The sequence below is a fragment of the Papilio machaon genome, chromosome 15 (genome assembly GCF_912999745.1).
Source record: "Papilio machaon chromosome 15, ilPapMach1.1, whole genome shotgun sequence".
NCBI classification, from domain to species: domain Eukaryota; kingdom Metazoa; phylum Arthropoda; class Insecta; order Lepidoptera; family Papilionidae; genus Papilio; species Papilio machaon.
In genome coordinates this window covers 4,168,566-4,182,095 of record NC_060000.1, presented here as the reverse complement: position 1 = coordinate 4,182,095, position 13,530 = coordinate 4,168,566, and the positions used below count along the sequence as shown (strand labels likewise).

At 38.8% G+C, this 13,530-nt stretch overlaps 1 protein-coding gene across 2 annotated transcripts in view; it reads right to left on the bottom strand.

The window, feature by feature from the left end:
• Positions 1-806: 806 nt before the first annotated feature.
• Positions 807-13,530, bottom strand: part of LOC106712159 — a 121,810-nt gene continuing 109,086 nt past the window's right edge. For both annotated transcript variants that reach the window (XM_014504620.2, XM_014504621.2), the window contains 8 exons: positions 6,351-6,512; positions 5,728-6,083; positions 5,362-5,458; positions 5,015-5,230; positions 4,720-4,841; positions 3,844-4,048; positions 3,501-3,651; positions 807-3,400 (listed from right to left, as the gene is read on the bottom strand). In XM_014504620.2, coding sequence (XP_014360106.2) covers positions 1,326-3,400; positions 3,501-3,651; positions 3,844-4,048; positions 4,720-4,841; positions 5,015-5,230; positions 5,362-5,458; positions 5,728-6,083; positions 6,351-6,512 — 3,384 coding nt within the window. In that variant the 3' untranslated portion in view covers positions 807-1,325. The remainder of the gene's footprint in view (positions 3,401-3,500; positions 3,652-3,843; positions 4,049-4,719; positions 4,842-5,014; positions 5,231-5,361; positions 5,459-5,727; positions 6,084-6,350; positions 6,513-13,530) is intronic.

The following is a 13,530-nucleotide window of genomic DNA, read 5'->3' as shown; positions in this document are numbered from 1 at the left end:
TTGTGAACCCTCTCAATCTACTTGAAAAAAGCGAGACAATATAGAAATGATTTTTGTACGGGAATTTTGATAGTGGAGACTAGTTATTTGATAGTGTTGTGTTTAATATTGACTGAGTCAAGATACGATTTGTAAAAGTGATCATTTATAAAAGTGATAAATGGTCATTATTTCGTACTGTTTTTAAAACAGACGAATTATAGGCATTAATGTTCTGTATTAAATATAGTTTAAGTTACAATTTATAATTTTATTATCCAACAAATTATATTGACTGTGATGACATGAGTAAATGAGTTAAAAATATTTTGCCAATTAAATTATTTAATCATGGATAATTTTAGCAATAAAAAGTATTTAAAAATATATTTTAGTTTATTTTTAAGGGTTACCAGAGTGCAAATATTTCCTAACTTCTTCTGTAAGTTGTTTGCAATTTGTGACCGAATTTGTGTAAATTCCTTACTATTTAATTTTCTGGTCACACGTTCAAACAGCAAACGCGTGATATTTTTATGGAATTTCGAAATTATGAAAAAGGCAACACTAAATCGTACAGCTGCCGATTTCCAATGCCTTAATAAATTAAAAAAAAAACAGCTGCCGATCTCCTATTGGTTGAAATATGACGCTGTCTAGATGACAGTGACAGTTCACATATTATCCAACTGCCGTAATATTTTTGTTGAACTATAAATAATAAAACGTTAAAATCAAGTCTACTTCCGGGAAAATATCTCTTCCATACAATGAGGTAATAAAACGGCACTTAGTTATAAAACATAGTTTTAATAAAATTACTTCAGTAGTTATACAGGGAGGTATAAGGTATTTATACACTATGTACATAAAACTTTATTATCTTTATGTCGATACAATATTATATTAAAAACTCTTAATTAATAAATGACACAAATAGATATTGAACAGAGTACTCGCGGAACTCGACCGCGACGAGTTCCGCGGAACCCGTTTAACAACACGTGCTATCGGCAACAACTAATCTGTTAGTAGATTTTTTAAATTTAATAACAAGACTAAGTTACAAAATTCACAAAGAGCGTAATGTTTACACAAAATCTTATCGAGACATCGTTTTATACAATATTACCATTAGTTTGAAAACTATTCTTACGTCTTTGGAATTACATCACCAAAACTAATGTTATGGTCACACACTTTACGAGATTTTTCAGGCGGGATCGACGACACTGCTAACAATTAAATAGAACTAATAACATTCTCAATATATTAATAGTGGTAATTATTAAAAACATTTACGTATCGAGTCGAGTGTGAGGCACATTGAGTCTCACAGCGCGCACTCACACGTAGGACTCGGACTCTGTGTCGGAGTCCGTGCAGTCAAGGGCGAGGGCGGGGGCGGGGGCGGAGGTCTCGCCGGAGGGGGGCTGCCGGTAGTGTGGTGGCACGGAGCGCGCGCGTGCAGCCTTTTCCTCCTTGCCCACGTGCACCGGCTGGAACTTCTTGAGCACGCGCTGGTACACCATCTTGCGCGGGGGCACCGGCGGGGGCACGGGCGGGGGGCCCTGCGGCGGCTTCCTGTTGTTGTTCTGCTCCTTGTCGGCGTTGTAGTCTGGCTGCACCGCGGTCGGCGTCGCCTTGTAAATGTCGCTCGAGAACATGTCGGTCTTCTCCTCGTGGAATATGTCCCTCCTGCGGTTGTAGACGGATGTGTAGAGGGGCTCGATGTACTGCGTGGTGTAGCAGGGGTCGCGGCCCTCTCCCGGGGCCTCCGCCCCCCGCGCGCCGTAGCCCTGCGGCTGATACAGCGTGTCGTTGCTGCTCGAGTCGCTCTGCAACATGATGTTGGCGAGCGACTTCGACTGATTCAACTTGTTGTTGCTGTAGTGGCGTATGCGAGACTTGATGTCCTCGGAGTTGTTCGTCCCTTGTTCCGCGTAGGGGTAAGCGCTCGTCTTGTCCTTGTCGCGGGCAGTGTTGAGGCAGGTGTTGTTGCAGACGTGCGCGGGGTCGTAGCGCCGCTTGCGACAGCAGCCGACCCCCGGCTCGTAGTTCCCGTTGCGGCTCCTCTCCGCGCTCACGCTCACGATGTGCCCCTCCTCGTTCACCTCCAGGCTCTTAGTCCTCGCGGCTTGACGAGACCAGTCATTTCGTGTAAAAATGGTGGCTGCCGGCGTCGACTTGACGTCTATTTTGTTTTGCGAGGACTCGCCCTGCTTCAGCTGCCCGTATATTTTCTCGGAGGCGGCGGAGGTCTTGGCGGCGTAGGCGGCGCTCCTGCTCTCCCAGCCGGCGTAGACGCGGGAGTAGTCCGTACCGAGGTCCTCAGTTCGGGTCCGGTACTGGTTCTGGCGGTGGACGTTCTCCGTGAAGGTGGCCAGGTCGTGGATGTTGCTGTACACGATGTTTTCCTGACTGGAGACGAGGTCGCGCTCGCCGTCGACCGGCTCCTGCTTCGCCTCCAGCAGATTGTCGGAGCTTCGAGCGCGGCCGAAGTTCTTGTTGGAGACATTTTTGTCGACCTCCTGTGCTTCGGCGTACATGCTGTACACCTTGGAGGTGCGCGCCGCTTTGGCCAGGTTGCTGCGCGGCGGCTTCTGCGGCTCGAGGCCGGTGATGTACTTGGCGGGGCTCTGCGCGTAGACGTCTGCGGGGCGCTGCGCGGCCGCCTTCGAGCCGTAAGTGCGCTCGTCGCCGCCGTTCGCGATGCCCACGTTGATGGTATTGTGGACGTAACGCTCGCCCACGTAAGGCATCATGTACAACTCCTCGTTCACCGCGCTGTAGATTTCCGCCTTGTTGGAGTAGATGTTTTGATCCCGCTGCGAGACCTGCGGCAGGCCGTTAACGTTGGGGTTGTTCGCGTACCGCATCATTTTGTTCTCCTGGACGTTGCAGGTGGGAGCGGAGAGGCTGTGCAGGATGTTGCGCGGCGCGGGACTGTTCCCGCCGTTGCTGTTCGAGTCGTCCTCGGACAAGGTCAGGCCCGAGTCTCTGCTGAGAGACAACTTCTCCTTGCGCGGAGTGGACAGCTCCATGGAGTCGAGGGATATCCCAACGGAGTGGAGACTGTCGCTCTCCTCGGCGCCCGAATCTAGTAGCGCGTTCGATGACTCGGGGCTGCCGTTACCGAGCAGGCCCGCGATCTGCGGCCCGAACAGGGCCTCGGCCTTCACGATGAGGAGCTCGACTATCATGGGCACCGCCTTGGGGGCCTTGTCGCAAGGCACGCTGGGCCACAGCAGACTGGGCCCGACGCACACGCCGAGGTTCATGGGACACATGAGGTTGATGTTGGACTTCTTGGCGATGGCCTGCAGCAGGCACACGAAGTACGTCAGCATGTTGTAGTGCGACTTGGGCAGCTTCAGCAGCAGCGACCTAACCGCGGTCACTTTCTCCGCTTGAGGTAGAGCTGCAAGCAACAAATATTTTAATTAGCAAGTACAATTCAAATGTAGCAAAATAATTTGTTAGATTGATACTCGAGAAGGTAGCATGTGTGTATAATGTACCGAGCACGTGCAGCCACGCGGGGTAGAGGTCGGCCAGCAGGAGCGGCTGCGGCAGCGCGCGGAAGAACTCCTTGACGAGCGCGGCCAGCAGCAGCACCGGCGCGCGCTCCAGCTCCGCGCACCCCGCCGCCCACGGGCCCAGCGCGTCCAGCTGCAGAACATCAACAAACATTAATATGGTTATAACATCCTGTAATAGTATCATCAAAACTTTATGTAGGCTAGCAATCGCGCACGAGACAATTTTAGGTAAAGGCGAGACGTTTCATGACGTGTATTGACTCCAAGGCACTAGGCACTTCTAATATAGGATAGGAGTTCCTGCTCCGTGTGTCAATCTCACCTTATCTCTGAGCAATCTGAGCGCTTTAGCGTTAGCGCTCCGGCGGAAGACTCCGTGTGTGAGAGGGGCCAGGACGCGCAGTCTGCGCAGCGCCTGCAGCAGCGCGGGGGGCGGAGTGCCGTTACACAGCCGCGTCAGCGCCACACCGAACAGCCGCCCGCCGCGACGCAGCAAGCGGAGACCTTTGCCACCCGTGTTGCTCACACTGTGACAAATATTGACTTTATAGTGCAGATCAGAATAAGTTTTTAATATACGAATATGCCTGCATTGGTTACATTTGCATAGCAACTTGGAAATAGAGTGATTAAATGATTAAAAAAATATTATCTAACGAAGAAATCAAAGTTTCCTTTGAATTATATTTATCTTCTTAAATATAAAATAGAAATCGAGAAAATCTAAAATAAAATGTTAGCAAAGGTAAACACGAATGTAATTCAGAACCAGTTTGTAAAGCGCTTTCAGATTAGTGATACGGCCGTGCAAGGAACATGGAATATCTGGTATACAACTACATTTTCATACCAGTTTCACTAGATCACGATTACCTTATTGGTTAATTACAACTTTGGTCAAAACATTTTCACTTCCTATACTAGGACAGCGAGTTAAGACAACTATTTATAATTACGTTTTATCTACATTTACTACATTCGTTTCACATTTTATAAGCTGAATTAAATAGCCTTTCTTAATTAAAAATTCTATTCTTAATCTGAAAGTCTGTGCTAATTTCTCCAATAGTGATGTCGCATGTACGAAAGTTATTAATCGATAGATTTCGAATTAAATTTTCTTTAAGTGCAACATAGAACGGCTTTTAATAATTCTTTCATCAAAAGGTTATTCTTATTATAAGAAATATATATTTACCTTTTAAGAACTTGATTTTTCTTTCTCAGCTCAAAGATGAGCCCACATGGATTGTTTTTGGCATTGACGTGTTCTAAGTCGAATCCATCCTCGTTTGATAACGTTTGTCTGATTCGAGACATCTGAAAAGAAAAATATGACATTAGACAAATAAATAAATAAATACAAAAAAATATTTATATAAGAATCTTTTATTTAGAGAATAACATAAGCTGTATTTCTTATTTCACTGTTTATTTAATCGAGTAAAACTTGGCCGTGTTCTAATATGTGAATTAATGAACTAGTGATGTACCTGCACGGCGTGCGGTCTCTCGATACCCTGCAGGGGTGTGGGCGGCGCATCCCTCGCGGTCCTCACGTACAGGGTGAAGTCTGCGGGCGCGCCCAACCTTCCCTCCCCCTCCCCGTCCCTCTCGTCCCCCTCGTGGCCACCGTTCTGCATCACGTGCAGCGCTTGCCGCACCACGCAGCGCGCGTTCATCTCCGGACTTACAGATACCGTTTTACACTGAAATACAACGTTATACTTAATTAGTTTATCTGCGACATTCAATAAAAAATTTAACTACGAAGTTAAAAAAAAAATTTTAAACACGAGAATTATTTGTTATATAGATGTTTTTAAATTGTTATACTTACAAATTCGATGGAACTCGCTAAATCTTTATAAAAGATTTGAATATTTGTTGACTTTGGCTCAGTATTCAGTTGTGAGTTTAAAGCGTTTTGGATTTTCCTGCAAACAATGTAAATATCACGATGAGTGCAAGATTAAGTAAAACAATAAAAAATAAATAAAACATATTCTAATATTCCTCAAGAAGAGATTTTCTATATGTTCAAAAAAATACGAAAATACATTATTTGCTTTTATCTTAATGCTGTTTATTGGAATAGTGATGTCACTTAAGTACAGGATTTATTTTATCGATACTAACTCTGCTACCTACCTAGTAAATAATAATTACAGTTTCATATGCAAATAGAAAAATAGTATAGACATACCTGTACCAAGTATCTCTAGCAGCTTGCGTGGGGTATGTAGCGAGGTAGTTAGCGACACCCATGCTAGTCGGCCAGCCGAGCAGGAAGCCGGTGTCGTCACTGTCAGGTAGCGAGAGCCACACCTCCGCTAGTCTCACGCTCTCCTTCAACTTGAAGCAGTTCGTTCCTCGTGACTTTCCGATTAGGAGGAGGTCGCTGAAGAGGAAAAGGTGGCGGTCGAGCGGTGGGGAGGTTGAACCTAATGGGCATAGTTGCACCGGCGCCTCCATTATAAAGGTGCGCGGTGATAGGGTATTGTTGGTGTTGACTGCACCACCGATGTCCAAGCTCGGCCTCTTACGGAGACTCTTGGATTTCTGAAATCAATGTTATTATTTTTAGAATAGAACACATTTTACTACGGCAAAATTTTTGCTAAAACAGCTAAAGTTTACAATCATACAGTTGGGATCCGTTTTTAGTTTTGTTACCTGTTAATGCGATTTTGATTAAGCGAATTTTCACAATGTTTAGACTCTACAGTAGTAAAAAGAACACTCGCTTAATACGCACATCATTTTTTACCAAGGGTCAAACAAATACAGTCATTGAATCAAAGGACGGAGCTAAGCTCCCGTAGTTACCTGGTGGTGTGAGGCAAGCGCGGCGGGGGCATCCGCATCGTGGAGAGCGAGGAAGTCGTGCGGGAAGAGGTCCTGCACGCGCTCCAGGTCGGAAAGCCTCGCCGCGCGCCTCCGCCCGCACCCGCTGCCCACCAACCGTTCATACTGTGCCAGCCGTTCAATCTGGAACAAGAATTACACATTAATAATATATCGAACAAAGTAAACAAGAAACACCGACGATACATCAATATCTAATAGAGTACCCACTAAACATTGTTACTATTGCCTTGACTTGCAATGCTAGTAACGTGTGACAAAAGCATTAAATTTAACATTGTCAAAGGGTCAAAATATAAAGACAAGCTTCAAGTAGCCGACAGTATTTTTAGAGACGACAACGCTTCCCGCAACACGCCACTTGAAACTGTCTGCAAACTTCGGAACTTACGAAATAAATAACAAAACCTAATAAAACAAAGAAAAAGAGACTATGATTGGTTACATTAGGTTTGTTCAAATTTCAAATGCAAAGAAATTTAAAATTGAAATAAGATATCATATAATTTATAATACTGTTGTATAAATCAGTATATAAGGTAAATATGTTACATTAAGGTTGCAATGCGGAGGTTGGCGGCGTTATGACGTATACAATTACACTACTATGCAGCCGGTCAGGCCTCATGCACCTTAATTACACTGTCAATATACTAATTGAACTAACTTTCCGTTATTTACCCTCCATTCTCACGTCTTCTTTTTGCTAGACTCATAAAGGTTGGAGGGTACGACGAAATAACCTTATTAAACAATTGACTGCCAACCCACTATGAGAATTCGTCAAATCCGATTGGTCAAAAATACATAGAACTGACAATTCGCTTTAACACGATTTGAAAGATCCTTTATTATCTATAGAAGAGAAATAATTTATTTTTTTGTACTCATAAGATTATATTTAAATTATCATAACCAAGAGTTTTATAAGACCTTTAATAGAAGTGTATTGTGTACATCAAAGCGGCCAGTATTACCGGCAAATGCTCACTGGAATAAGAATAAGAATCACGGATATGATATCCATTTCCATTTATAAAATGCTTCATTAAATATAAGCATTGTGAACAGCGATACTAATCAAAATTCTAATAGGATAGTAGGAGTGCGTCCCGAGGGAGCCGATGTACCCGAGCGTGACGACCTCCACACAATGCTCCTGTGTAATAACACAACACCGTGGGATACTCATAATTTCCTTTATTCTCAACTACATTTTTATACTTTTAAGGCAACAGATATGATGTAAAAACGTTGTAAAGAGCGTTATAACTGGAAAACTAGAGCTGTTGTTTTTCTACTTTTACACGTTTTGTAATTGAAATCATTTGATTTTTTTGTTACATTATAAGAAATTTCTGAGAACAAAAGTCCATTTTAAAGTCTAATGATTGTTCTATTTATTATCTATTAAATTAGTAATTATATGAAAATGTGTAAATTTTTATAACAAGCATAGATACTTGGATGAAAACATCTTGAAACTGCAATAAAAATAGATATTTTATTAGTGTTTGTTCTATATAATGGGTGACAAAGGAAGCGGTCATCCAAATGTTTATGGTAATCAGTGTGTCAATAACGTAATCATGCAAATAAGGTAAATTCCTGATTATGATAAAAAATAATCTCGTTAAATAAAAACATGGCACGTAGCGGAAGACGTGTTTACATGTTTATTTGCTTATAAGGTCTTATAAACTGAGCATGTTGATCAATAACTAAGCAAACATGAGCCAACTAGAGTAAATGAGTACCTATTGGTATGTCAAGTGTGGAGGTGTAATACATTTTTAATCTCAGAATGTTAAGAATTTACACAAAATAAAAAATATTTTTTTGGTCCAATTTGTTAAAAAGTAACTAAAAAAATAACCTCAAAACAGTTAAAAACTGTACTTCAATCTTATTACATCATACTGACTCACTAAAAAAGTTACCGGCCTTACGGAATTTTGTAAGTCTATTTTTATTTAAAAAAATGAACGATCGTATGTAAGAAGGGCAAGAAAAAGAGTGAAATATTTCTTTATTAATCACAACGTTGTATTACATTTCACTGTCAAGTCGTAATGATAATACATGAAAGGCAAGAAAACTAAAGCGTCTAATGTATTCAAGGATCAAACCCCCTAGGGCGTGCTTTGACTCTAATTATACAAGAGAGCAACTACAAACCATTACATATCTTGTGATTCATGGTACATCATAACACATCTTGTCTTCCGTAACATATTTTTATCTAGTGTAGAGATTTTTGTGAAGAAAGATGGTAGACGAAATCTTATAAATAAAAAAATTAAGTTTAAAGCTCAACGTAGGTAACTATCTGTTTTATTGGTCTTTAAAAAAAAACAATCTTAAGATGTTTATTGCCTACTAAGACAACGGGTAAGGATTTAAAAGATTTTTAAGGTTCTATAAAAAAAACTAATAGCAAACAAAATGGCTTAGAGATATTAAAACAAAAGAATCTATCGGTATCGAACAAAAAGGTTATACACCGATTGGGATTAGGCATAACTTTGGCAGACAAAAGGCAAACATTTGTCCATTGTTGGAGATAAACAGTGATCGTTTTTAGAGCCGGTTATAGCTTTGTTTATTTGAGCCCGTTCGGCTTCGGCGTACCATTAACAGATCGTGTATTTATTGTTTACCTCCCAATCGACAACTGTGCGCCTATTTTTCACAATATTTGACCAAATACCACGAATTTTGAACGAACGCTCACGTAAGCCTTATCTACCAACTTGTTACACGGAACTGCACTTTCTAACACAAATATTTACCTCCGAGGGGACACTACGTAAGTTTTTAGATAACAAACTGTCCCTAAAACGCAGATAAACCTGATAGGAGTTACTTGCACGTGCTTTATTGCCTCGTGCTTTTTACGAATTTAACTTAAGTTGCCTTTCGGTTTCTAGTTAAGTGGACACGCCCAGGTTAAGTAGATTACTTATCTTTTCGTAATGGTTCATTAAACTATTCGTAGAAAAATTTTCGTAACATTTGTACAATTAGTGAAAAACGTTATAAGACTAAATACTTCTATAGACAAATATTTATCTATAATAAAACTTAATTTCAACAGATTTCAAAATTCGAACACACTTTTTAAATATAAACAAAAAATATTATTAACATTAGGTTAACTGTTTCAATGTGTTTAACAAAAGATTGTTTCTGTAAAAATGTAATAGCAAAGCGTTAAAATATTTTGCCTTTACAATAAAAGGAAATATGCACAAAACATCTTTGACTTAAAACGATAGATGATTCTATGATTAAGTAAGAGTTTGTTAATAATGATTGTATTGATCATTGAAGATTGTAGTTCATTGCTTTCACTTTCACAATCTTTAGCAAAGCCCTTCTAAAACTATGTTTTTTTCACATAACAAGTACGTAAGGAAAGTTAATATATGCTGTTGATACAAGCAAAAATACATTGCTTATATTTGTTACGTAGCCATTTAACAAGTCATTAGAACCAATTAGAAAGTTGTTATCTTTTTAAAATCGCAAATGGTATACGCTATTTTAAAGTCGTGATTACGCTCGTTACACGACCCAATGATTCAATTAGTGAAAAAGGTCAGGAAATTTGATCTCGATTTAAACGCAAATGTTAATTAAGAAACTGCATTTCTTGTATAATTAATTGTAACGCGCATTTAAAAGACATAATATTAACTGAATTACTGAGACTACTTATTTAATGCCAGGGGTTGTCAACTATTTATTGTGACTTTGAGAAAAAATTGTATGTCTTTGTATAGTTCTATAAGTTGTACCATATATCAAAATATTTCTTATGCCTTAAAACACGGTAACGGTTATGGTTAATAAATTAAAAATATAATTTATGTTATTGAGACGCGAGCAATTGTGATGAATGAATATGCCAATATTTCTGAACGTCTGGCATTACCTTAAAAGTTAATTTATCGTTTTAAAGGTTATTAACGGTATGTAATTTAATACGCGGACAAGTTCGCAGAATGCAATCAGGTAATGATTCATCAACGGCCTCACAAGGCAATTCTCGAAATGGGAACAAGAATTCACCTCAGTCGGAATCCAGTTACATAGATAATATTATCTGGATAGATATAGCGGTTCCTTATTTTAGTCTGTAGTTTAATTACCAATGAAAATATAATAATTAAAAAAAAAACAAATAACACGTCTGAATAACTAACACTAACTAAATAACACACTGAGGGTTTAATAGATGAAATTGCGGCCACCCTTTGCGTTTTTGTATTATCTGCGTTTTAAAACACAGATTATATCTTTTATTTAAAGTAAATAAACTGTAATGTTATATGTAACACTATCTTATTATAGAATATACCTACTCTAAAACATCGAACAAAAGTCTTAGCAATGAAAAGGTTATAGCGAGTGGGATTTGGTTTTTTAGGATATGACAGCCAATGACACGACGGAGAAGAAAACGAATTTAATGACACCTCACTCGTCAAAGCTGGTTCATCCGTTTAGGCTCTAAACCGTCATAATGGAATTTGTATACATACAAATCCAGATACATAAAATCAAATTTTCATACCCGCGAGAAACGTTACCCTCTTTCAGTCGGATAATAAAAATATGCATGTCTTGGGAGTTACCGGTTCATAAGCCACTGGCATAATACTTAGTTCTATGTGTTTTTTTATGTCAAAATAGAAGCTGTATGCTCGGTTCAACTTGAATGTCCTGCTTCTAAGTATCCACGGGATCAAAGGTCGAAGCGACGGATCCTTTGTGACATATCCACCATTGTAATTCTGAATTAACTGCATACTCATCTCCAGTGAAAACTGCGGTCACGTTCATTGTAATTTGACTATAGTACTTTCTATTTTTACATGCCTTCATTATAAAAGGATAGGCGGACACAAATATGACGCGAACTCAGACCACAAAATCATCTTCAAATCAATTCTAATTGTTACTTTACAACTATGATTTCTGTTAAATCGTTAACCGTAGGTTTCTGAAACAAAATCACCGTTTAAAGCATGTTGTTATCTCTGTTTTCTCAAAGGTAATGACAGGAATGACGATATGTTTTATAAAGAGATTTTGGTCTTAGAAATCAACGATAAGTGCATTCCCTTTTAGGTCATCTATTCTCTTTTATTTTAAAGTTCTGTTTAGAATGTTATATATTACTAAACTTTGCTGGTATTTTTATTTAACAATCTACTAATAAACACAATTGGCAATTACATTTAGAGTTTTTTTTTTAAAGTAAAAAAGTGGTATAATAAAGAAAGTTAATCCTGCTGTAAAATTAAAGTAAACAATTTCCTTGAAACATGACTTTGTTTTTACTAAAAAAAAACTCGCTTTTATCCGAAATGGTGAAGCTCATTTATCTCTATAAACTAGAATAGCTAACAGTTATTGTTAGAAAAAATATTACCATACTAAAACTAATTACTAATTATTATTTTTAAATAACTAATTATTATTTGCGTTGTGGTGGATATTCAACAGATTCTATTTTGACACACTTTCTCATTCATGTATAATTTACTAATAAACAAACACACACATCATATTTTCGTAAGAGTTACATAAGCGCCAGCTATTTTCCCCTAAGACCATAACGCGCGTTTCTGAGTAAATCATACAAAAGCTCTTTGAGGTGTAAATTGCGTTTAACTAGTTGAGTTACCGCGAATATAGGCGTAACGGAACTAAACAAGTTGATACATTTTAAACTCAATTTAGGAATTAAAAAGAAGCCTGGATAAGCAAAACTGCGACGCCTTATTGTTTCTAAATTCTTTTGTTAAAAACACAGGGCCTTGCCATAAAAAGACTTAGTGTTTTAAATACATTTTAGCTTAAATATACGTCAACCCTTTTATACCGAGACTCTAGCGCTCTGCGCGAATTTTTGACAACCATGGTTATTTTAACATTTTATGTAACAATAAATTAAGAAGTAGGTAAGACACAGAATTGTGTAATCAATATAAAGAGACTATCAGTTCCAGACGAATATTAGTATCTCAATCATATGCCCAAAAATACATCGTAAAGATAGAACACGGAACATTTTAGCAACTGGCTTGTTGCCAGGTCTATCGCGCGTCTGTCATACACGTCTGTCGGCAGTCACAAGTGCCCACTGTTGGCGTAGTGGCTACATGATTTATGTTCCTCGTCTTGGAAGCTGCACAAAATATAAATAACTAATCACCTTGTTTTCTGCGAACTCTACCTGTCTAATGTATTTATGTAAGTTGGACCTTTGTTCTTTACGTAACTTAGTTATTGTAAAATCTTTGTTATAAATATTATAGACATCCGACAGATGTCTCTCTATATATCTCTCCTAAGAACATTTGGATGAATCAATTTATTTGTAAAACCAGATCGTACCGATAACTGATTCAGCTTTAGAAAATCCTTCCTTTATCAAAATAAATCGGATCTCTGTCTCTTCTACTAAAATAGGATTAAGAGACAAAATTTAAATTTACGTTTAATTTTAGTTTACAATATTACCACATCAAACCAATAAAAAAATGCGAACATAAAACAATGTCGGGACAAATAATTATTCAGCGGCGTTCATAAATCAAAAAGAAAGCAGCGCTCTTACCGAGGAAGAGATCAGCCGTGGAATTTTCGATTGGGCATGATGAAGGGCTGCGCCGGCGCAAGCATTCTGGGCCGAATGGGCCGCGGTTTGCGGTCAACGGCCTTCTTACGCACCCCGCCATGTCCCTTGACAATGCTCACTCAACTCAAAATAAGAATAACAAGACCAAAAATACTTAATCGTATTTTAAAACTCTCAAACCCGAACTTTCCACGCTTAAAAAATTTCGAATTAGCTTCAGCCAAAACGATAATAACTTTTTCAAAATGGGATTTTAATATTCAAATAAAAATACCAAATAAATGTTATCGGTATTGTATGTCTTTTATAAACGATTGTATAAAACTTTCTTAACGACATAATTTCGAAATATCTTTTTACAGAAATAAATTGTACTCTTAGGGCCATCATTAAATATAAATTAGCTGGCAAAGGTTAATCTGTTTCAATTTAAACGATATATTTCTATTACACAGGTGGATTATAATAGATTCCACTATTATTAATCCG